The 25,658-nt window shown below is 37.5% G+C and overlaps 1 protein-coding gene across 2 annotated transcripts in view; it reads left to right on the top strand.

Annotated features, from left to right (window-relative positions):
* The window catches only part of ZNF451 (zinc finger protein 451), an 81,773-nt gene continuing 56,115 nt past the window's right edge, over window positions 1-25,658 (top strand). The window contains exons 1-4 of one of the 2 annotated variants that reach the window (XM_040643595.1): window positions 1-69; window positions 633-716; window positions 9,286-9,366; window positions 10,844-17,482. In XM_040643595.1, the coding sequence (XP_040499529.1) occupies window positions 49-69; window positions 633-716; window positions 9,286-9,366; window positions 10,844-12,340 (1,683 nt within the window). In that variant the 5' untranslated portion in view covers window positions 1-48 and the 3' untranslated portion in view covers window positions 12,341-17,482. Of the gene's footprint in view, window positions 70-632; window positions 717-9,285; window positions 9,367-10,843; window positions 17,483-25,658 lie in introns of those variants that run through there. The other variant, XM_040643594.1, reaches the window with a different exon arrangement.

A 25,658-nucleotide genomic window follows, 5' to 3' on the forward strand; every position in this document is an offset into this window, starting at 1 on the left:
GGCGGGGGCCGCAGAAGCGGTGGTGCTGTCAGTTAGGCCGTCGGAGAAATGGGAGACCCGGGGTCGGAGGTGAGTGGTCGGGCCGCGGCATTCTCAGCCGAGCCGGGAAGGGCTTTGTGTTTGTTGATTGTGAGGCCTGGTGTGCGGCGGCCGCGGCAACCGCAGCGGCGGGGCGCTAGCCTCCGCGTCTCGGGCCGAGCCGAGCGTTCGGGCCTGGTGCGGGTCTGAACGAGGAACCGGCAGTAACAATGGCCGCCCGACCGCCCCCGGCCCGCTGCGCCGGCCCCGGAGGCCCCCGTTGCCGCTGCTGTGGCCGTGAGAGCGACATTTTGAGACAGGCTCGCTCTTCGGCGGTGTGCGTGCATCCCCCCTCCCCGAGGAGACTGGGGAATTCGCAGGGGCTGGTAAGTCGTTTTCGGCGTCGGCTCCCTATGGCTCCACGTCTGCAGAGGCATAACCCGACGCCATCGAGTCCTGTTCTTGATCGGACTTGCACGCAGTTGTGCTCAGTTCCGTTTCCTCAAGAGCTTGCTGTTTTACAGAGCTCTTCCCTTTTGGTTCCTTTTGGGAAATTCTCTTCCTCCAAGTACGTGGCTGTATATAGATGAGCATGTTCTGGCTTATTTTTGTAGATAATAGAGTCTGCCCCCCCAGCCGGGCCTGAGGCATCTGAGGCAACAACGGATGAAAATGAAGATGACATTCAGTTTGTTAGTGTAAGTAGCAACGATATTCGGTTTTTTCCCAGAATGCCAAACCTATGCGTGGCGAGCCATTGTGTGATTATACCTCACCTGTCCGTTCATCATTCAGCAGCTAGGTGTCAATGTCTCGCAGGTACTAGACACTGGGGAGCATGGCCTAGGATTAGGAAATTTAGCGAAAAGGGCTCTCTGAGCACCTACAGTGGCCACCACAAAGACTGTGCCCGAAAGGACGTGTTACACATTTAATCACGCTCCTCGTGCCTTCATTAGCGCCATTTTATACTTCATCTCGGCAAAGTTCTGGTCTCTTAAGGGTGTGTTTGGAAGAAGGGCAAGAGTGTCCTTTAAAAGATGACCTGCAGGTTAGAGGGAAGGGAGCGCTGATGATGAGAAAGGAGGTAGAAAGCAAGAAGGGTTGCAAGAACTCAAAATCTGAGCGTTCTGTAGCTTCATAACATAAAGGCAAATGGCTTGAAGACTTCACCAACCTCTGAGATCATCGTGTTACAGCATAGTGCAAGAGTTGATGTTCATAATGAAGATCCCTGCATCCCTAGGAACACACGTGGTTTTCAGACTTCCTGCCCTTTGGGACAGTGGTCTCTTAAGCATTAGAAAGTGTAAAGGTGGGGATTCCTGGGCCTCACTCCACACCCACTGAATCAGAATTTGAAGGTGGGACCCAGGAATCTTCACTCTGGAACAGATACAAGGACCTGTCAATCTGTGAACCATGCTTTGTAAAGCCTTGGTTTAGGGGGAAGGGAGTCATGGTGTATTTTGGGATGGTTTTCACCCAAAACTGTAAAGTTTTGCAAAGGCTCTGTTTAAAGTGGTATCTTAGCTAGCTAAAAACTTCTTCAAACCAGTGATCAGTTGAGGTTTGCTGTTAAAGGTGTATAATTTTTCTTTAATAAATTGTCAGATGTGTATTTGTGTTCATTGATTTGGGACGCTTTGTTAAGCTAGTTAGTAAATGATATCCTCTACATACCCCAATATTAGGGCCATTGTAGTGATCCACTGTTGTATTATGGTTTAATGGGTTTATTTAGGAGTCTTTCACAATATTTTATTTTTTATTTTTTGGCTTTCTCCACCATTGCCAGTGCGTATTGTGGTTTGTCCTTTTATTTCAATTCCAGTATAGTTAAGATACACTGTTATATTAGCTTCAGGTGTTCTCTGTCCTCATTTTAAACTTAAAAGGATTTTTGGGATGGGGTAAATTGAATTGTATCCTACCCCTTCTTCACTGTGGACTAAAGTATGTTGGTAATGGTATTCCATGCTCCTTAGGACAAATATTTCAGGTTTCTGAGTATTGGTATATTTGGAGAATATTTATTTTGATACTTAGTTTATAAAGTATGTCATTCCTTTATTTGCACAATGGGCCTTGCTTTGAGAATCACAGGTGGAATTAAAAAGATTTGAAAACATATTTTATGGTACTTGTGGAACAAAAAATTATAGTATAACTTTTTTTTTAAATATTTATTTATTCAACAGAGATAGAGACAGCTAGCGAGAGAGGGAACACAAGCAGGGGGAGTGGGAGAGGAAGAAGCAGGCTCATAGCGGAGGAGCCTGATGGGGGCTCGATCCCATAACGCCGGGATCACGCCCTGAGCCGAAGGCAGACGCTTAACTGCTGTGCCACCCAGGCGCCCCTATAGTATAACTTGTGATTAAGAAGCTTAATAAGGTATTAAGCTGAAGTTTAAAATATTCTTAATTAATTTTAAAATATCCTTTTAATTTAAATTTTTAAATGTAAAGAATCTATATATCTTTGTATGAACAATAAAAAATATACAATTAGTGTATTGTGTATTTATCTCAATCCAACATCTTCTGTTTATCCCCGGGGGTTGGCAAATAAAGGTTCAAAGTTCTGATAGTGCAAATGAAGAAGTAAATTATATATAATACATTTATAATTATAATACTAGAAGAAACCTATTAAAAACATTTCTTCTACATTTTTAGTGATAACACTTAACTGATAATGAAACCTTAATTCTATTTCAAAATAAATTCAGAGACACAACCTTCTACTTACTGTAAACTGATCTTATACTTGACTCCTTCAGGTAGTGCTTATGCAGTAAAGCTAACAAATTGTTCTCTGCTTAAGATTTCTTCAGATAAAAAAGGGTATTAATCATGTCACTTCTTGATTTACTCTGGTTTGAATTTCTTAGTTCACTCTCATTAATCTAATTTTCCCATCTTTAATCCATATGGTGGCACAGCAGTCTTTGTGGTTTGCAAAAAATAGTCTGGAACCAAACAGCATGCTGAAGGAAAGGAATAATAAGGATGTATAGGTGCAAAAATGAGTTCTTTAATTTAAATTTTGTTGAAATGTACGTCCAGAGAACTGCACTATTTGTAAGTGCACTGTTTAATTTTGTAAAGTCAATAACTGTGTGATCTCAGATGAGAATGTTACCATAACAAAAACTTCTAATTTAAAGATTTTGCTCTCATTTTCTGTTTGGTAATATAGGTGTGTCTCCACCCACCCGCCTGCCTCGCACCCCATTGTTGGAATGTAGAAACCTTTGAAATCTAAGAAAACTTTCATAAACTAAGATGGCATAAAGTGAAGAAGCAATTGCCATTAATTTATATGGAAAATTTTTTAGCATTTCCGGACCAAAAACATAACCTCTTTTCAGCTTTTTTGATACCTTAGGACACACCTTGCTAACGGATGCAAAAATTAAATCAAGATACCGTACAGTGCTTGCAGATAATTCAAAGCTTTGGCAGTGAGATGCTGAGTTTAGTTCCCAGGGAAGAAGCTTGGCTGTGCTACTCTTGCTACTTCGGGTGCATGCTGCTTCTATAATGGCTTGCAGCAAGATAAACACGTACAGTAGTTTGGCTTTTCGTCTTTTTTGTATAAGCAAAACATCCTCTTCAGGTTTCCTTCAGTTAGTGAAAATGGGTACTAATGTAGGTTTTTCATTAAAGTGAAGCGGTGTGAACGCATGCTTTCCAAGAGTGAAAGTACCTATCTGATCCCTTATTCACCCACCATCTTTCTGTCTTTGAAACTGCAGATATTTTAATTTGCTCCCAGAAAACTATTTTAGCTACGAGCTGATGACATTTTCACACTGCTACTTTAGGTACAAAGATACAAAACTGCTGAGGCAACCTATTGTAATCTTGGTAATAGCACATGAGACTTAGGTCTCAGCCAAGGTTATTGGTATACTGTGAAATTGAGCGTGTAGAACTAGTGACAAAAATCAAGGTGTAATTTCTTAAGCAACTTTAGAAGCACATAGGTGAAATGATAATACTTTACAGTAGAAAGGGGTCATGGGCAAAATATCAAGTTATCTTTTGGCTGGGTGTCTTGGGCCTGTAATTAGGTCAGTAAATAAAAATAATGTTGGACCTCATGATATGCAGAGTCATGAAGTAAGTACTCTGGAACTACAAAGATTGATTGGAAATACATCCTACCTATAAGTGTCCATATTTCAATGTGGGAGATAAGATAGGTGATGGCAACTGCGTAAATAGTTCTAGGAGAAAGTAGTTTTTTTTTTAAAGATTTTATTTATTTAACAGAGATAGAGACAGCCAGCGAGAGAGGGAACACAAGCAGGGGGAGTGGGAGAGGAAGAAGCAGACTCATAGCAGAGGAGCCTGATGTGGGGCTCGAACCCAGAATGCTGGGATCACGCCCTGAGCCGAAGGCAGACGCTTAACCACTATGCCACCCAGGCGCCCCGAAAGTAGTTCTTTTATGAAAAGTACATGGTGCTATTAAAAAAAAAGGCAGACTTGTTGGCATAAATAACATTCAATATTTGTATTAAAAAGCATTTTGAAAAGAAATAAGGAAAGGCATCAAAATGGGAAAACAGGATTACGTGTAGTTTTGGAGGATAAAAATTTTTCAAGTAGGAGAGGAAAGGGGGGGACGGATAGTGTAGATCTTCAATTGTAGACTATATTTGAACTTAAAGTAGTCAGTTGGGAGCCATTCAAAATTTTTGAACTGGGTTAAGACTGCAGAAGAAACTATATCCCTAACTTCTGTTTATTGAAATATATCAAACACATGCATTATATTTAAGGTTTATGCTCATATCCATATTCTTTGTATTAGACTGAGGTAAACTACATTTCTTGTAGACCATATCTTAGTGTATTGATATTATTTTCCACTTAAACTTGACCCTTGAGCAACACGGGTTTGAATTGCGTGGATCCACTTGTATGCTGATAAGATTTTCACAGTACTGTAAATGTATTTTCCATATGATTTCCTTAATATTTTATTTAGCTTTATTGTAAGAATACAGTCGATAATACATACATCATACAAAATATGTGTTAACCAACTGTTTATGTTACTGGTAAGGCTTCCAGTCAACAGTAGGCTTTTAGTAGTTACATTTTGGGGGAGTTAATATGTAGATTTTCAGTTCTGTGTGGTAGGAGGGAAGGTCAGAGCCCATAACCCTCATGTTCTTCAACGGTCAACTGTAGTAGGTAATTGACGTCTGGCTTTATACGAGAATCATTTTTCTGATAACAGGAATAGAAAGCTTTTTGTGTCATTAAACAAAAAAAAAAAAAATCATTAACTTAGAATATTAATTCAGCTGTGTTCCTAGACTATTTTGCTTGTGCCTGTGCTCTTGGCCCTAATTGTGTGGCCTTGGGGAGTAGAATCCTTTGATTCTGTTATTGGTACAAAAGGGATGAGAATGATGGTTTACTGGTTGATGGATGGAGCAAATTCAAATTAAGTACCTTTAATTGGAGGACTACATGCCTTTATACTTGTTAAGAATATAAGCAGTCATTATAAACATTTTAAGAAATCGTGTTTGATATTTATATAATAAACATTCTTTCGGGGGAATTAATAACTTATTTTTTGGTTAGTGTCATGAGTTATTCAGAGTTGGGGACAACAGCAGGAAGTCCTTTTTCTCTTATTGAAGGAATACAAAGTATCTCAAAAACTTAGGTAATAAGGCATTGATTTAAAATAGTATGTAGAGTTGGCTGGCTGGCTGGCTGGCTGGCTTAGTCGATAGAGCATGCAACTGTTGATCTTGGGGGTGTGAGTTCAAGCCCGATGTACGGATTGCTTAAAAATAAAATTTAAAAAAGTAGTTTTTTTGGTTCTTTTTTTAAGATTTTATTTATTTGACAGAGAGCGCTCAAGCAGGGGGGTGGCAGGCAGAGGGAGAGGAAGAAGGAGGCTCCCTGTGGAGCCCGATGCTATGGGGGGCTCAGCAGGACCCTGGGATCATGACCTAAGCTGAAGGGAGAGACTTAACCCACTGAACCACCCAGATGCGCCCCCCACCCTGCAAATAGTAGTAGATACACTTTGAACTTAGCCTCAGAATTGTAATGACCACACAGCCAGTTATGTATTTAGAGAACCAGGTGTACCTCAGTTAGTTTTCTCATTTGATAAATGGAGTACCAGTAATAATTCATTGTTTCACCTTGTAAAGTAACTGGGGATTAAATGAAATAATGTATATGAAAAGTTCAGCACACTGCCTGTATAGGGCTCAATGACAAATGTTATTGATTAGTAGTAAAATAAATGGAATACTAAAATGTTTTGATTCTTTAAGTCATTATCGTGGAACTTTTCCCATATCCAATGAGAAAATTAGCTAAAGTGTAGAGTGTTTGCTTATAAGTAATATATTTCTTTGGGATAATTCCCTATTCTTTTTAACTCAGCTTCTGCCTTTTTGGTGGTCTCAAGTATGTGTCATCATCTTCTACCACTCTTTCACTTACAACTTCACAATCATTTGTTGAGTGAATAAGTATTTTAAACGACTCTTGCTTTTTCTCATTTTTGGATTTTCTGTCTTGGTTCTTTTTCTTTCTTTTAGTTAGTGTGAATCATATGAAGTTACTGTTCTTCAGTAGTTCAGAAATGGTTGCATATTAGTCTAATGGTTCACCCCAGTAGTAAATTTCTAGTAGTCTTCTCTCATCATTCCCTGCTCTTGTCTTTTCTACTATTGATGCAGCTATTTTTAAATCCCATCAGTGACCATTTTCCTTATTCCGGTTTATTGTTTTTCGGGGGTTTTCTTGTTTGTTTTTTCGCATTCTACTTCTTGATTTGTATTCTGCTAACTTCTTTCATATCCCTTTTTTCCCTATCTGTTCATGGAAGCTTTTGCTGCCCCACCTCTGTGTATTTCTGATAACCTGGAGATTTGGTGTGCTGTTTCTGTGGATGTAATAACAGTTTGTAATGCACATTTCTTGAAGAGATGAAACTTAAGATGATTATATGAACAAGAGAAGCTATCGTATTGGGGCACCTGGGTGGCTCAGTCGTTAAGCGTCTGCCTTCTGCTCGGGTCATGATCCCAGGGTCCTAGGATCGAGCCCCGCATCGGGCTCCCTGCTCAGTGGGAAGCCTGCTTCTCCCCCTCTCCCACTCCACCTGCTTGTGTTCCCTCTCTTGCTGTCTCTCTCTGTCAAATAAATAAAATCTTTAAAAAAAAAAAAAAAAAGCAGCAGCAGCTATCGTATTTTTCTTCTACTTGCTTTTTGGATTGATTGTATGATATTGACCATAGCAGTGGTAGATTTTAGTCTTAAGGTAGGTGATTCATCTCTGTTGATTGTAATTGGAAAGCACTCTGGCCCTCTTTTCTTCTTTTTTAAACTTCCGTTTTTACACCTCAGGCAGAAATCTTAATTATTTACTACATGATCCCTGCACAGAAGTTCTGCTCTCTGGTTTTATCTTAGTGGCCAGATGAAACCTATCTGAAAGGATAGCAGTTTTCTGCTTGGGGAGAAGTTGTAGCCTAAGAAAGAAACAAGTTATCTTTGAGACTGGATGCCTCTTCTCAGGAAGAGGATCTTTAACTAGATCTTAGCTTCTGTCTTCCTGACTCTAGTCTTTTTCTGTTAGTTTTTACACTGAATATATCACTTTGGTTTGCCAACAGTCCACTTTCTACATGTTTAGAAATCTTTCCCTCAGCTGAATTCGCCTCCTGTGTTCCTTACTCTTGTTCTCAACATACTAGATTTTTAAAAATAATATTCTGTACTCATGGCCTTTACTGCCTCTTTTTCTTTTTTAAGATTTTATTTTTAAGTAATCTCTATGTGCCTCTTTTTCTTTTTCTTTTTTAAGATTTTATTTTTAAGTAATCTCTATGTGCAATGTGGGGCCCGAACTCACAACCCCAAGCAAGATGAAGTTGCATGCTCTCCTGGTGCCCCTGCTGCTTCATTTTCTACTTAATTTCTTAGAGCCTGGCTTGTGTATGCTCACTTCTTTATTAAAAGTTGCTCTCAGGCGTTTTTAAAAATGTTGTTGCCAAATTCAGTGGCAGTTTTTTTGGTCATCAGCATTTTGGGCCACATTGGCATTAGCAACTTTTTGTTGAGGTTTTCTCTAGCTTCTTTGAATTTATGCATTCCTGATTCTTCAATCCCTGATTACCTGCTTAGCAGTTCTTCCTGAGTCCTAAAATTCCAGCATTTTCTCAAGAACCTTTTAAAATCTCTTCTTTCTCCTCTTTGCTCTCTTTGTTGGCTCTATCACAGTTTCAGTTTAGTCTTTTAGGGGAGCAACTCCCAAATCTGTTTATCTAGCTATGTTCATACATCCAGATTACAGCCCTGCATTTCCAGCTATCTACGAGTTACTTTATGTACCACTGGTACATCAGCCCATTATGTCTAAAAGAACGTCAGCTTCCTGTTTTCTGTATTCCAGATTTATACTAAAGGCATTAGTATCCTTCTAGTTGCCCAAGCTTGAAACTTTAAGGACTTTTTTGATTCCTTGTTATTGTTGGGGTTTTGTTTTGTTGGGGGGGGTATTTTTTATAGCCAATCTTTTTTTTTTTTTTTCATTATACCCATGTATTCTCTTGTATGTGTACCACAACGCCATTCTCTTTGCCATTATTTTAGTTTTGTGTTATTGGACTGATTAATTTTCCTGCTTTCCCCACTCTTCCATACTTGTCTGTGTGATTAGTCTATTTAAAGCACAGCTCTCATGTTTTTCCTGTCTTTGTATTTATTGACTCCCTTTTGTCTATGGAATAAAATCTAGGCATTTAGGCCTAGCATTCAAGGCCTGGTCTATGATGCAGTTTGTATGGTTGGAAGCAGGATGAAGAATTGGGTTTGATGTTCGACTATAGGAGTGAGAGATAAAGCTGAGCTGTTAGTCAAAGAACTGCATGTTTTTGAGCTTGGTTATCTAATAGATAATTAATACCCATTCCATCTAAAAAGCATTGAATCATACTATGCTGTCTATGTCCTTGTAGTAGTGTTCCTTTATTATTAATAATCCTTTCCTTGAAGAATCAACATTGTCCTAATATTCTACCGAGGTTTAAACTCTTAGATCTTATCATTGTTTCTTTCATGTATCTGATTATTTTTCTCTGTTCTGATTATTTTCTGCCACACATAGTCTCCCTCTTTAGAGGAATTTTTGCCAATCCCATTGTTTTAAATGACTAGTTTAGTTTGAAAAACTGTACGTGACTTATTAATTTGCTCAATTCTTTCATAGGAAGGGCCGTTAAGACCTGTTCTTGAATACATTGATCTGGTCAGCAGTGATGATGAAGAGCCTAGCACCTCTCATAGTGATGTAAGTACATTATATTTGATTTGCATTTCTTTCACTTCTGTCTTATAAGAGGCATTGCTTAAAAAGAGTTATCAAGTCGATGATGGCTGTTTTTAGGAGCTATAGTACTTTAGAGAATGGTCCATTTCTGTACAATGAACCACAGAACGTGTCCAGTGAGTCCTTGGCCCAAAATATCTCCTACTTCCAGTTTTCTTTACTTTCAGTGAGGATGTGAAAGGATAACACAACACAGGAAAGTTCTAAGCCTTGAAGATGGTATCTGATAAAAGGAAAATGGAATAAAAACTGCAAGATTTTTGGCTCCTTGTGTCCTTCTCCCCTTCTCCTTTCCTGTTTCTCCTCAGGTGCCATGTATAACTGGATCCTTTTCTTCCAGAACCATGTGGCTACAGAAAGTTTGTTTTACCTTGAAGAAGGATATGTGAAGATCCTTTAGGAAATGGAATGTGGGAAAGGGGTTAGGGGGCATAGTGCTTCAGTCGTCACTCCTTTTAACCTTGCCTATCCCTCACATATTTAGAGTTTTTTTCTCTTAGCTGTGATTTATTGGTTGTGGGTTTCACCCTTAAACCAATACCTCCCTTACTCTGAGAATCAAACTAGCCGAGCCTTTTGTAGCAGTCTTGTCTTTCATTTGTCTTAGCCCAAATTTCTATTAATGGGCTGTTTTCTTGAAGAGTTAGAGAACTCCTGGCTCTTGTTCAAGGTGGCCAGAAAACTTCTTTCTCTATGATAACGGGAGATTGAGACTTGGACTTGGAATCAGGTTTTAGTCTGAGCTTTACTCCTTATTAATTCTGTGACTTTGGATAAATTAGACAGCCTTTAACTTTAGTGTCTTTATCAAATAAGAGTAATACCTACCTCACAGGGTTGTTGTGGGGACAAAATGACGTAACAAATACATGTGTAAGCTCCTTGGAAACTACAAACAATAAAGTAGGACTATGCGACTGGGAAGTTTTGTTATTCATGGAGAGTGAACAGGAGAAAATTTTAAAGGGGCTTAAAAGTGAGTCTGCAAGGGGGACTTTTAGAAATATTTTTTTGTTCTCAGTGGAACTTTTCCCAAGTTCTCTACCATTTTTAGCTTCTACTTGTTGACTTACGTACATTGAATGGGATTTTTTTTAAAAAGATTGTTAGTTACCAATAGTATCACCACCTCTTCTTATTCTATCATGAGACCAAGCAGCAGGCCAGGATGGCACCACTTGCATTGGGCTTATTTTCACTCTCTTTTTTCATAGACAGAGTGCCACATTAATAGCCATAGTTGGTATTGGGTTTTTGGGCAGTGAAGCTTGTGGATTTGACTTCTGTGATCCCTTTGCTGATGCATCTTTCATTGTTGTTATAATAATTTAAAAAATTGAGTTCTACTTACTGGACATACATCTCTGCACTTGAAAGTTAACATATTAAAAGCATTTTTTTTTCTTCCTTGGTTTTCTTGTTCATGTGGATAACCCAGAGAATGCCTGAGTCTAAGGTGCCATCCTCTGAGAATCATCGCCCAGAAATGTGCTCTAGCTGCAGTGTTCCTCTTCCCATTGGAGACAGCAGCTCCTCCTCTGGGAGTTGCACCAGCAGTCCACAAAGGATAGTTTCTCAACCTTCTTCTGTTGAGAACCCATTGGAGAACCAGAGAAATGATCAAAATAATTCAGATATTAAGATCTCTGAGACAGAGACACTTAAACCATCACAAAATTATCAGACTCTGCCTTCATCTCCAGTTCTGGTCCCCCAAGAATCTTTGGCCTCTTCAGAGGTCAAGGAGGATTTACCTGTAGAGTCTTCTTCAGCTTCACAGCATGGACAGGATGCCATCCTTTATCTTCAGACACAAGTGGCTGAGATGTCCCGAGTGATACGTGATCTGCAGTCTAGGAGCTGTTTTAGATTTCATCATTCTAGGCCAAGTGAGAACTCCTCAGTGCCATGGGACATCTCCACCTCCAAGGATGAAAATTTATCCACAGTTGATGAAGAAGCTGACTGCAAATCCCCCTCAGCTGATGACAAAGGACAACCAACTGACCCCAGTCAGTCTAGTTTCACAGGTCTTTTGAAAAGAATGGAACAGAGAGGTGTTATAAAGAGAGTAACGTTACAATCTGAAGCAGAATCGTGTGAAGGGAAACCTGATTATGTGACCTCTAAGAAACGTTTGGTTCCTCCATTGCATCCTCTTCTGAGAATTGCCACCACTGAGGTTTTTAAAGACCCTGCTGATTGCCATCCTTCTTCCTTCATGGGGCACAGGGTATATCCTGTGGCCAAGGATACCTCTCCTTTCCAACCAAATCCACCAGCTGAGGGCCCTATTGTAGAAGCATTAGAGCACAGCAAAAGAGGAAGCACAACATCTCCTCTAGATTCTACCTCAAAAGAAATGGAGGTTATGGGTTGTAGATTCTACCATGCTGCTTCCATTGCAGCCCGGGCTGCTAGCTACATGGCCTATATGACTCAATATCAGCGTAAACTCTGGGAAGATATGGAGGATCTGGTTCATGACCCGGAGTTTGATCGTGGAAAAGCAAGATGTATAATATCTGATGGCATGGATGCAGGCCTTTGGCAGCTTTGTACTACTAGGGACATAATGGATTCTGTAGTTAGAGTTATGGCAATGGCAATAGACTACAGAAGACAAGCCTGGCTCCGACTTACATCTCTCACTAAGAAAACCCAGGAGAAGATCTCACACTTGCCCTTTGATGGTACTTCCCTCTTTGGACAAGATGTGAATGCTGTTGTTGCAGAAGAAAACAGTATTAAAGAAAATGACTATAGAGACCACAACAAATACTATAACCAGCATCGATACTTTTATAGTCATGATCAGAAAGCACATTATCACAATAGAGGGTATTCCAAAGGAGATTGGTACAAACCTCGAAACCACCCCTATAGATACAGAAAAAAGGGAGAATCTCCTGAACGCCATGGGTACAAGAATTAATAGCCTGTTTACGTTCAACAGCATAGTCATCCAAGATCCTAAGTATTTTACTTGCTACTCCCACTCAAACAGGATCTACAGGTAGGAGGTCACCTCAGAAACTGATGCATGTCTGGAATTACCACAGCTAACATTTAAATTCTAGACTTTTCAAATGAAGTATATAATAAAGAGACTCATGTTTTATTGGCCAAGTCAGCAGTAGAGACTTTCATCTAAGTAGGGTTGGACAAAGGTTTTCCCATTATTTCTGGTCCAAAATAAGTTCAGAGGAGGGTACTCAGGAATCTGAATCCTCTTGTGATTAACGAAAAAAATATAAAGATTTGTTCCTCAGGAAAATCTTACTGGTAAACTGAGGACTAGCCGATTTGGGGTCTGGAAATAACCTGCTATTAGATCTTTGCTTACTAATACCAGAGGCAGATCCTTCGTTTTTAGGTCATCAGTGCTTCCTTGTTCAGGCTTCAGCTTGTCAGATCTTCACCAAATGACAAATCTGTTGTACTCTGTTTGTGTCAGGATGATCAACTTATCAAGAGTCCATACTACTCTCAAGCTCTCTAAGACTTCAGAATCAACCATGAAGCGTATGTCAAGAACTGGAATACAAATCAAATTTTGCCAAATCCAGTTTGCTTCCAGTAGGATGGCTAGATGTTACAGGTCTACTGTGGACACCAGCTGGAAAAAGACTTTCCTACCTGTAACATCTCTAGAAATTTTGACAGTAACTATCTTTATCGAGACTGATGGCTACCGTGTCATTACCACTCAGAGCTACATGTGAGAGAATTCTTTGTTATCATCACGCCTAAGTCTTTGACCTATCAAGCTCTCAGATATAAAGAAACTGTGAGACCCAGCCATGGTGTTCTCTCAGGATATTCTGGGCCTTTCACCAAGATGACCTTCTTAAACCTACCTTCTAAACAGTTAACTTTTTTGAGCTTGATAATTCATCACTCTAAACACAAAAAAGATACGTACATTTTTAGTGCCCTGGATATAAAGGATGTTATACCATCCAGGCATGCAAATCTGAACTCTTGTAAGAGAATTCCAAACATGCCTGACAATCTGGTCCTCTTATTGTAATAAAGAAAGAGGGATGCCATCAAACTGGATGATACTGAGAATCCTTAAGTATTAGAGTATTACTGTGGATGTCGTAAAGAGAACATCTCACACAGCTCTGTTTCTGGATATCTATTTAAATGATGATATCCATTACAGATTTCTTAAAAGTCTGAAATCAAGACTTCAGTGACATGTTCTTGGTTTACTGGTCCCTTAATCTAGTCAGACTCTAATCACGAGAGATGACTTATCTTTTTGCTCCCAGTTGGTTCCATTAGTAGTTCTTCGCAATTCTGGAACTGGCAGCAGATACCTCAGTTGTATATCCCACAGTATCTTTTTAATCTCAAGGCAGTGGCTGTACAGTATACCAGCCCTACATCCTCGTTTTTTTGCAGCATGACTTCAGAAATGGAGAAAGTGTCAAGTTTGAGGGGTCTGAATACATCACCTAGTATTATTTGCTTGGCAGCCAAAAAAATTTTTTTATCAACAGACTCAAAATTTTGTAACTTGGTTTGTCAGACATCTGCATATATTTCTTCTGCTTAATCAAAATATTTTGGGTCTATTGTTATTGGAATATAACACTGTTTTAGGGTTCATGTGGTTTCTATTTCTTGCCATAGTTCTTGCACAGTGGTGATTGACATTTTCCCTAGTGCCCCACTTTTTGATGGTTGAAGCTCATCCCCCCTCCATTGTAACTATCTTCACCCTTTTTACTACTTTTCTTCTTCTATTTGTGCTAGAGGTTGAAGACGCAAACATCCCTACTTAGAAAAAGCTATTTTATTTTGTCAAATAATTTCAGAGTACTGTATTGGTCTTATTTGTAGATTAAGCCTAAACAACAGGCTTGATAGAGGAAATCGTCTTGCAAATTTGGTCAAGTCATATCTAGATTTAACGGTTACCTTTATTTTTGTATATTTCCCACAGTGTTTTACTTTTACCTTTTTTTAGGTCCGTGCCAATGGTATAGAAACTCTTTCAAATTAAACTCTAGAAGAGCATTGATTAACTACTTGAAAAGAAACAAGGGCCTAAAAAATCATGATATATATCACATCAGTCAAGCAGTCTCAATGTGCCCTTGACATGGCACTGTAGTTTCTTTGATGGAAAGACTAGTCACAGGTGAACTTATTGGAGAGAGACCTTGAAACTGTTCTGTGTGGCTGCACAGTTGTTTCCAATTAGCTAAGACTACTTCAGACTGTTCCCACTTTTCCATTTCTCCCCTTTCTTTCCCTGAATTAGGTGCTGGGTCACAAACGTGATGACTTTTGAGGTACTCTTATTTTCCAGAATCCAAAACAAAATAAATGATGCTCGAAGACATAATTCTCTGAAGCTGCTTGGCATTTCCACTTAACATGCTCCTCCTTTTAAATTTTTTGTTTTTAATTGTGGTCAGAAAAAAGACAACATAAAATTCACCACCTTAACCATTTTTAAGTGCACAGTTTGCTAGTGTTAGCCGTATTTACATTGTGTAGCTCCTCCTTAAACATTTATAAAACAGCGTTGCTATTCTCTTCCTCTTGTGTTACGTTGCTCAGTACTAAAGTAACACCGCTTTACCACTCTCTGATTGATAAGCTCAAGCATCTCCAGAGAATTTTCCTAAAAGTGGAAAGGTTATTGGGGAATCATCGAATTGTTGATCAAGTAGATAACTTCTGAAAGGCATTTGGCAGTTGAGTGAGGACTGTCAGAATGTGGTAGAATGGGAACAGCTTTTAGGTATAGATAGTCAATCTCTTGATTTCAGAAGAAACGATATCCTTAACCTATTTATTTTAGAATCTTTCTCTGGCATACTTGAACGATGATGGTGTTGTAGAACTAAAAATGGGGCCTCGATCTAGGGAGACAACCCCAAAAGCGTATGGAACTCAAAATGAGATAATAAGTTTTCATATTGTGCCTGCCACAGAATTCTCCATTAGGTGAACCCTGGATGTTTAAATATCTCTAGATTTTCTAGGAAGCTTTGGGATAATTGCAAATTTAATGATTTGGCTCAATGGGGATGCGTCTAATGATCCTTTTTCTTCAAAATGTTATTTCTCCACTAGACATAAAATGTATGTGAAGACAATATGATTTCTTGCAGTTACTGTGTACAGAGAAACTTTCCATTGTTATATGAAGTGCCTTTTTAAATTTCACCCTATTGTTTAAAACTTAACATTTTGATGTCTTGCATATGTTATTGGTGATATTTATGTGAGTTCTGTACAGTGATATTTTTTAATCTTGTAGTTTGTTCATCATCTGTACAATTGCACTATCTAAATGTACTCTCCTTCTGAATGTTAATTTGTTTTCTTTATAGCACTGTTGATCCATTTCAGAAGGTTGTAGAGTATGCACGTCCCCCTTTATTTAAACAACTTCATAGTGGTTCTTTTTAGTTATTAGTGATTGGCTCAGTATCCTGAGCATTAAGGCAGCTTTGTTTTCTATCTGCATGTTCTAGGTTTTCTGATTGAGTCATTCTGTCTCATAACTAACCTTGTTCTAAGCCATGGTAACACAACTTATATTTGATAAGTGGATGTGTTTACTTGGTAAGAAGAAACAAGGACATTAGGAAAAGCAGTAAATTTGCTGACACTTTATCCTTTCTTTTTAAACAGTGTGACAGTTTCCTTGTCAGTGTAATTGCATTTAAACTTGTTTTTTTTTAACTGTGTGGCAGCTTCTTTATAATTCCATTTATTTACTTAGGCCTCAAAATGACATTTTGAGGAGAACATAAACTCTTTCAGGATACTTGGATACTATTTAGTATATTACATTAGTACTTTACTAATAATTTACTGAATGATACCTAAGTGACCTGATTGATAATGTCCTTAAGGGCCCAATACATCAGGATAACCTCTCAGGTAGTAAAAATGAGGAGGTTGGCATAGACACAGTCCAGAATCCCTTCTAGCTGTAAAATTGGATACAGAGTTAAGTGACATGGATAAGCAGAGTTAAATGCCACATTCACTATTCTTGAGGATATAATTTAGTGGGATTCTGATGAAGGTTAGAAATTATGGACTACATCTTTGTAGAAATAGTTTAAAGACTGCAATAACTGAAAACTTTTTTTTTTAGCAGGCATACTTTGCCCCAGACTTGTACTGTTTTCGGTTTCCTTGTCTTTTGAAATTTACCATTCTTAATGTTAGTGGCTAGTCCAATAATTAATTGTGCTATCTGTGTGGATCTTAACGCATGTCATTCAGTTGGCCAGGTCCATTCTATATAGTTTTCATTTGTGGATACAGAACTCAATCAATTCTTCTGTCTTTCACTTAAGAAAATATACAGGTGGAAATTATTATTTAACTGATGATCACTATTGAATGCAAATCTTTTAGTTATTTTTCCAGAAATAATGAGTTTTGTAAGCCATTAAAATATTCTTTTATGGAATTTCCCTTCCTGGATGAATGATGAGAATATTGTTTTATTAAATCTTTTTTCCTCCTATTGATTAGTGGGATAATATTTTTGTACTCCTTTGTGTTTTTGTTTGCTTGACTTTATAGTAATGAAAACTTTTTTATAGTAGTGTTTGGAACCATTGAGATATCTTATTACAGGAAATTATGTTTGCTTCCAGTGGGATATATCTGGAAGTGATCACAGTCCAATCATGTCCTTTTGATGTTATCATATTAGTTATTTCATTCTTTATATTGATCTTTTCTTCCCCTTTATGTAACACCTCTTTCCAGAGGATGTCTGATCTTCCCTTAATCTCTTTGATGTAGATTGTATTTTTTATTCTACCAGTAAATACTAGCCAGAATTTTGATGGGCTTTGTATTTGTGTACTTAAATACAATGGCCTCAGCATTATTGTAAGAGATTTTCTAGTTTTCTCTTCCGTCCTTTTTTTAAAAAGCAGCCAGTCCAGTCTCTGGAACTGTTATTTCCTGGATATTGAACTTTAATCAGTTTTTAATGCCTTCTTATTTAATGGTAGTCTTATTTTTCTCATTTTGCATAGTTTTCGCACAAATGTATTACTACATATGGTTTATGGTTAATTGTATCTTCTCATAAAAATTCTAAGCCCATCACCATGAAGTTATAGAACAGTTCTGACATAGACTGTACCTTAAAATTAACCAGTTTTCTCTAGGTCTTAAGGGCTTTACCTATTTTATTGAGATAACTGTCTATTTCAAATGATCTCTTGGATTTTCTGATGCCTTGTCAAGAATTCAACAAGAATTCTCAGGTTGTACTTTCTTTTAGGACTTCGGAGAGCTCTCAAGTTGTATTGAGTTTTCTAATATTCCTAAGTATATTCCTTGGTAGCAGTGAGAGTAAATGCTTTATATCTAGTCGTATTTTAAACTCTCCTTTGATCTTAAATGCTTCAGGTGTCATTATGAGTTCTGTTAGTAGTCTCTTTATAAGACCTATTTTCATAAGTTATTGTTTTCCATCACCTATCTATCATATGCCTTCTCGTCATTGCCTGTAAGAGTAGCTCTGTTACGTCATTCAGTTTTGAGGACTACAGTTAGACCTCCCACTTTTATATGTGATGGCTGTGTTTCAGACTACTTAATGTGCATTTAACACTAATATCCTGTAATAACTATCATGTTGTGGTCCCTTTATCTGTACCACTTTTAATTACTAGGGCAACATGATGTGGGTGATTGTATGCACTGAACAAACTCAGTGCATACAAAGAAAGCATTTTCCAACTCAGTCTAAACAGTCTCGAATTTTCAGTTCCATTTTTTTGAACATATTTAATTACATTAAACATCCTGCTGTTAGGTGTGCAGCCCTTCCTTTCTGCCTTGGTTCAAGTATAGTCAGTGTTTAATTAGCCTCATTTAGATTCTTAGCAAGAGTTGCATGCAGCTTGGTCTTTGTCTAATGGCTTATAACAACTCCTGTTTACTTTCATCAAAAATATATTTTGCGATCTTGGAAGCACCTTGATAGCCTTGGGCTTAACGGTTGCCTTTCTGCATAGGAAGGAGGTAGAGGAGAGAATTTTAATTTATAGAGCTCACATTTACTATCCTGTGCGCTAAAAGTTATGAGGCATTCTTGAGGAATAAATTCACCCTTTTTTTGCAGATGAGGAAATGAAACATCATTAAACACATTGCTCAAGTAAGTGGTGGAGCCTAGCTTTTGAATATTGACTTTTTTACACAGTCTCAGTTTAGCATTGTACTAGGCTGCCTCTTTGTATTTTTCAAGGCTTAACTAAAGTCTTAACTTTTCTGATAAGCTAATTTGACATATACTAATCTTTTTCTTCCCTAAATTTTGTGGTTAGGGCTGTACTGTCATCCCTTAGTACTTGATGTCTTATATTAACTGATTCCTGGTCATTTCACTTGTCAGACCAACTAACCTCTTCGTTTTCCCATTGAGATTAACTGTGTGGGACTAAGATTGTTCTGGATGTATTGTCATTGGCTTGTTTCACATATTCCATTCATTTTTGGCACTGATCATTTTAGTCAAGGGTCTTTTTGCTTGTTTTTCTTTTTTTTCTTCTACCTTTTTTGTTTGTTAAATTGTTTTGTTTCAGATTCACACTTAAGGGTTTTTTTTGTTTGTTTTTGGTTTTGTTTGTTTTTTGTGGTTTTTTTGCTGGCATCTTTAGGATATTGGCTAGGAAGGAAGGTGGAATGGTCCAAAGCACATGGTATTTAAATTCTAAGACCTTGATCTGAGTATTAGCAAGTTACTTATTTTCTGAGCCTCAGTTTTCCTACTCTCAAAAGAGGTAATGCCTGGAAGTAATTTGAAATTTCAAAAGCCTAATAGAGATTTCTTTTCTTTCATAGGTGTGCTGTTTCTACACAGGTAGATATATTATAACTGTGGGATGGTATTGGATATAAATACAGATACATTTTAAGATGTATATTTAATAGCATGTAGTAGTTCATATCATCAGATCATGTTCCCCTTGTTTACAGTTTTTAAGACTCAACCATTAAGCTATATTACAAGCCCATCAATGGACTAAGTCATTGAAAGGCATATTTAAAGTAAAATAGTCTCTTTCCTCAAGTGCAGGCTAAGAAATGCTCATTATAAACAATAAGGAAATAAAGAGAATGTAGAATAAAGAGCTAGGTTATGTAGGTATGTGTATATGATTTTTGATGGATGCTGTTTTGTCACTTTGTGTATGTTGGCAACAGTCTTCTATCATAGTTTTCAATACCTGTGTGCAGGCAGACACTGAGAAAGGTCTTGGGGAACCTGGAGCTAGTAAAAGATGGTATATTCTCTTAAGGGAAAGAAATGCCAATACGACGTATCTGTCCTGTTTAGAGGAAAGCCTGCATGATGTTGGAACAAAAGAGGGAGCCCTCTAGAGGGATCAAGGAAGCTTTTCTTACTTAGCAAATACTTGAGCTGAGGTTCGCAGCATGGTTGGAGAAGAGATAGTTGGACCAGTAGAGAATCAGGAGCTGGGAATTGAGATGAAATCAGTGCATACAAAGACATGTGGAGCATTGTGTCTGGTTTCAGAATCGTAAGGAACAACCTTTATGGGAGACAGTTGGTGGAGATTAAGTTGAAGAAAGAGGATAAATTACCCATGAAAATGTATTGGTTCCAATTTATTCAAAGTGTACCAAGTCTGTGTAGCTATTATTTGTAAGGTTATAGAAGTAGTCTGTCTAGAGTTCGCTTTGTACCATAGTCCCCTGTGGCCATCTAGAGCAATTCTTTTTCTTCCCTGAACTGAGCCAAAGGAAGGTTTTCAGTCAGTGCACCTCTAGTCCCAGGGATAGCTCTGGCAGTGAAAAAGAACTGAGACACTGGTAGAGAACAACTTTGAAGATGAACAGGATGATGACACTGAAGTGAAATGTGGCAGACCATTATGGGTATACAGTTGCGTACTTCAGGACTGCCTATTGGCATTGTGTCCTCAGTGTAGCTAAACGTGGCTCATTTCCCTGTACATTGGCTTACAGATAATTTGAGGGTAGACTTGGGGAAAATGAAGATATTTCTAAAAATGTTGCTTCATTGGAGTTTGGAGGTGTTGTATTGAAGAAAGACCTGTGAACCTTGTGCCAGTGGTATCTCCAGCAGCACCCAAAACACATTTTGTCAACTTCCTGTTTGTTTTTTTCTGTGATTTGAGTTTCGTTTCTTGCTTTTGTTGCCACTTTCACCTTTTCTCTTTTCTCTTCATAATTCATCCTTTTTCTTTCTGTGCCGGAGTTATAGCAGTGGCACTCAGGGTTAAAGTTACAACTCCCCTTTGCAACTTCAGAGATACTTAAAAATTCTCAAGTTCCAAATATGTTTTTGTTTTGTTGTGTTTTTGTTTTTGTTTTTTTATGGTCCTGTACTGAAGGAGACTCAAAGTCATTCTTCCTAGGAGGGGATTTTTATAAGTATAGGTATTGGCATTTTACCCAAAAGACAGTACAGGAGGAAGAATCTTGTTTAACAGACTTGGTGGTACTAGCCTTCTTAACTGAGTAAAGTACAGAATGGGGTATATCTGTATGTATGTTTTTTAAGTTTGCCATATAAAGTAGATGTTCTGTGTACTTTGTATTTGTAAACAATAACCAGTTGGGGGTGGGAAGATGATTGCTTTGTACAAAAGGGTTGTTTCCTGGTTCCAAAGCTTTGCTGCTGGAGATGGTAAATAAATATTGTACTGCTTTGCTGTGTTTATCCCTTCTGCTCTCTCTGTATTTGAATATAAAAAACTTGAGAAAAATTGTTGCTTTTCAAAATGTTATTTTGGGGTGTGGTTTGAGCCATAGTTGGGCAGAAGGGGCTTCTGGTAAATAGAACTTCTGGGAGTGCAAACTTCAGACCAAACTATGGACTACAGCTTTCGTATGGGCAGTAATAAGCAGGCTTTGAAATTTGAGTTTGTATGGAATAATGCAGTTGTTTGAGGAATTCTGTTCAAACCGAGTGCACTGGTCAGATGGCTTGGTGTAATTAATAATTTACAAAGTTAATTCATTCCACTTTTGAAGTTGGTTGCTCCTTTGAGCTTTCTGTAAACTTGGGATCCGTTCTTTACATAGAAGATAAGGATAATGGCCAGAATAATCATTCTCCATTGTGATGCCCTGCTGACTGGTTTGTGTCAGCTGACATTCAGGGAGATACTATAACAACAAATAAACCTCTGCCTTGGATTATCCTCTATATCCTCTCTCCCTATCCTTCCCCGCTACCTCCTGTGAAATTCATCTCTCCTTATTACTGGCTTTTCTGTAGCAAGAAAAGTGCTTTTGGTGAGTCAGATAGGGAACTGGGTTATTGTGGTCACTTCTCTGGATAACTCTTTTTACAGAGTGTTTTCTCCTAACTTATATCGCCCTGTACAGAGTGAGAGTCCATTTCACAGGGAAGATCCTTTGACTATATTCATATTTCCATTTAAAAAGTAATTTTGTATAATGCCAAATTTGATAGTTACTCAAGAACTAAAGTGCTTTTTAGGAATTAGTAGTGATTTTAAATTAAAAAGTCAGTTGCTCATCCTAAAAAAGGCTCAGAATGATATAATGCCACAATTTATTGTAAAATGATAATTTCTTCTGTGAAGCCCTAGTTTTTTCAGTATTGTATTTCTAGAAATTGCTTTACAAAAGCAGAATTATTCCTTTAATTTTGCATTTCCTTTGACTTGGTCTTGGCAAATATTTTTAGAAAACTGATTTAGCTAGTTAATGGCAGTTAAGAAGTGACTTAGAAGTTCAACTTTTGGGTAAGCAGATGAATGAAGGGTAAAATGAAAGATGTGCCTGTATTTAATATTTGAAGAAATTTATTCATGAGACCTTAAAAAAGTTTATTAAACAGATCATAGGCCATTTTCTCAGCATTCAATATCAAGCCCAGTTCTTAACTACCCAAAGGGGAGTTGGCAGGTATATGGCACTTGGTTTCTTAAACCATAATACACTGAAGGATTGAGAGTGAATGGTTCAAGAAACAGGCATTTGTAGATGAATTCTAAAAGAAAGCCCACCTGTGAAATTCAGGTTCTAGTAAAAATCACTTTTGGGACATTATTAGCTTCCATGCAAATAAATATATTAAGCATTGAGAAATTACCTTGGTCACTGGAAAAGTTAAGAGTCTTGCTTTCTATTCTTATATCCCAAACAGGAAGAGAGGAAGGTCAGTTATAGCTGAATAAGCTAATATCTTTAAATTTCAGTTTTTAATTTGCCTAATTGTACTTTTAATAATTTAATTACACTTAAAAATACAAATGAGTATGTGGACTTTGCAGTTTGTTTTAAGCATATATGTATTTAAAGAAAAATACAAATTTTAAGTATGTTTTAGCTAAAACTTATGCTTTTTGCTTTAAAATAGTAATGTGTTCGACATCAAAATTGTATGTAAAATATATTTTCCCGATAGTCATTAAGGCTGTTGAACTGAATATGACTTGCCTTAGTTATAATTAATATCTTTTTCTGTTAGGTTTGGAAAATAATGTAGCCTAGTCATTGGATTTCTAGAGAGAAAAATCTGGAGGGAAAAAAAGTTAAATACAATTTACTAACAGATTATGTTCCTTCTAGATAAAAAATTTTTACCTACCTTTATAAAGGATAAATATTAAACTTATATTTTTGTAAAGGATTAATTTAAACCAGATCCATTATTCCCAAATAAGAGTGAGATCCTCAATACTTTTTGTCATTATACCATCTTGTTGGTTAAAAATTGAAATTTTGTTAACAAATTTATTACATGTGCTTGACTGTAGAATACTAGAAAATAGAAATAAAAAAGAAAAATTCTCCAGACAGAAACAACTACTGTTAACATTTAGATTTCTAACCTTCCAGATCTTACTTACATGTTATAATAAAAGATGAGATTACTTTCACTTAAATATAAGTAAGGGAAAGAAAACACTGAAATATACAGATTATAGCTTCATTGATTAGTGGTATTTTGTGCCGTTTTGTCATTAATTTGTCTATTGATACTGTATGATTTATTTTACAAGTCACATAGAAAGTAGATCAGTTTCACATTAATGTTAGAAAATTTTAATAGTTCTCAGGAAATATTTGTTAGCTCATTAAACTTGATTAGTAAGGGACGTATTAATTACTTTGGTGAAAATTTTGTCTAAATAGTGGAATTCGCATTGAATGTGACTCTTGATCTTTTATGATCAGGATTTTGAATTCATGGTCAGAACCAGTTTTAAGTTCAGCTGAACTGATTTCAGGTTTGAGGTGTTATTGGTCTATAGCAAAAAGAAAAATCAGGATAGTGCCGCTAGTTTTTCATAAGGCTAAATTTGTTTAATATGAGACTACTAAGGGAAATTTTGAAGTAATAGTTGGAGGCGTTGTGTCTTAAATAGAAATGATGGTGACTGTTGATACTAGTTCCTTTAAAAATGCCCTTACTTGACAAAATAAGAGAATCCTATGCCAGCCTTTCCTTTTCCCTTTGCCCCCAGTTAGTTTGACCTGTTGAATCCCATCATTCCAGAATAGATCTCATAAGAAAGCTGCCTTCTTCCTTTCCTGCCCAAGTTATACCTTACTTCTAGACTTGGAATTTTTGCTGAAACTCTACCACACTGCATTAAAACTTAAGCATTTTGTCCTCAAGAACGAAAGAATTCTTGCTTACTTTCACCTGTATAGACACACCTTGGAGATATTGCATGTTTGGTTCCAGACCACCACAATAATACAAACATAAAGTGTGTAGTAGTATGTGTAAAAAAATATACATACCTTAATTTAAAAATACTTCATTGCTAAAAAGTGCTCACCATCATCTGAGTTTTTAGTGACTCTTAACCTTTTTGCTGGTGGAGGGTCTTGATGCTGATGGCTTCTGACTGACCAGGCTGGTGGTTGCTGAAGATTGGGGTGGCTGTGGCATTTCTTAATATAAAACAGTAGTGAAGTTTGCCACAGCAATTAACTCTACCTTTTCAGGAATAATTTCTCTAGCACAGTAGTGTTCTAAATCCTTTGTTGTCACTTTAACAATCTTCACAGCATCCTCACAAGGAGTAGATTGTGTCTCAAGAAACCTCTTTGCTCATCCATGAGAAGCAATTCCTCATCTATTCAGATTTTAGCATGAGCTTTCAGCAGTTCAGTCACATCTCAGGCTCTACTTCTAATTCCAGTTCTCTTGCTATTTCTACCACATATACAGTTAACTTCCTCCATGGAAGTCTTGAACCTCTCAAAGTCATCTATGAGGTTGGAACAACTTTTCTCAAACTCTATTAATGTTGATATTTTAACCTCTTCCCATGAATCATGAGTGTTCTTAATGGCATCTAGGATGGTAAATCCTTTCTGGAAGATTTTCAGTTTTTGCCTAGATCTATCAGAGGAATAACTACCTATGGCAGCTTACATTCTTAACAGAATGTATTTCTTAAATAATAAGACTTGAGAGTTGAAGTTGTTCTTGATCCATGGCCTGCAGAATGAATGTTGTGTTAGCAGTTATGAAAACAACATTCTATCATTGTATGTCTCTATCAGAGCTCTTGGGTGACCAGTCCATTGTCAATGAGCAGCCAGATTTTGAAGGAATGTTCATTCTGAGCAGTAGGTCTCAATAGTGGGCTTAAAATACTCAGTAAACCATCATGTAAACAGATGTGCTCTCATCCTGGCCTTATTCCATTTATAGAGCAGAGGAAGAGTAGACTTAGCATAATTCTTAAGGGCCCTAGGATTTTCAGAATGGTCAATGAGCATTGGTTCCACCTTAAAAAGTCACCAGCTGCACTGGCTCCTAACAAGAGAGTTAGCCTGTCCTTGAAAGTTTCAAAGCCACACATTGACTTCTCTAGCTATGAAAGTCCTAGATAGTATCTTCTTTCCAATAGAAGGCTATTTCATCCATACTGAAACTCTGTGGCTTAGTGCAGCCACCTTCATTAATTATCTTAGCTAGAGCTTCTGGGTAACCTGCTATAGCTTCTACATCAGCAACCGCTGCTTCATCTTATACTTTGGTATTATGAGGCAACTTTTCCTAAGCCTCATGAATCAACCTCTGCTAGCTTCAAACATCTCTTTTTCCTTACCTTTCTCAGCCTTCACAGAATTGAAGAGTTAGGGCTTTGTTCTGGTTTGGGCTTTGGCTTAAGGGAATGTTGTAGCTGGTTTGATCTATCCAAACCACTAAAACTATCTTCATATCATCAGTGAGGCTGTTTTGCTTTATCATT

The sequence above is a fragment of the Ursus maritimus genome, unplaced genomic scaffold (genome assembly GCF_017311325.1).
Source record: "Ursus maritimus isolate PB19 unplaced genomic scaffold, ASM1731132v1 scaffold_29, whole genome shotgun sequence".
NCBI lineage: Eukaryota > Metazoa > Chordata > Mammalia > Carnivora > Ursidae > Ursus > Ursus maritimus.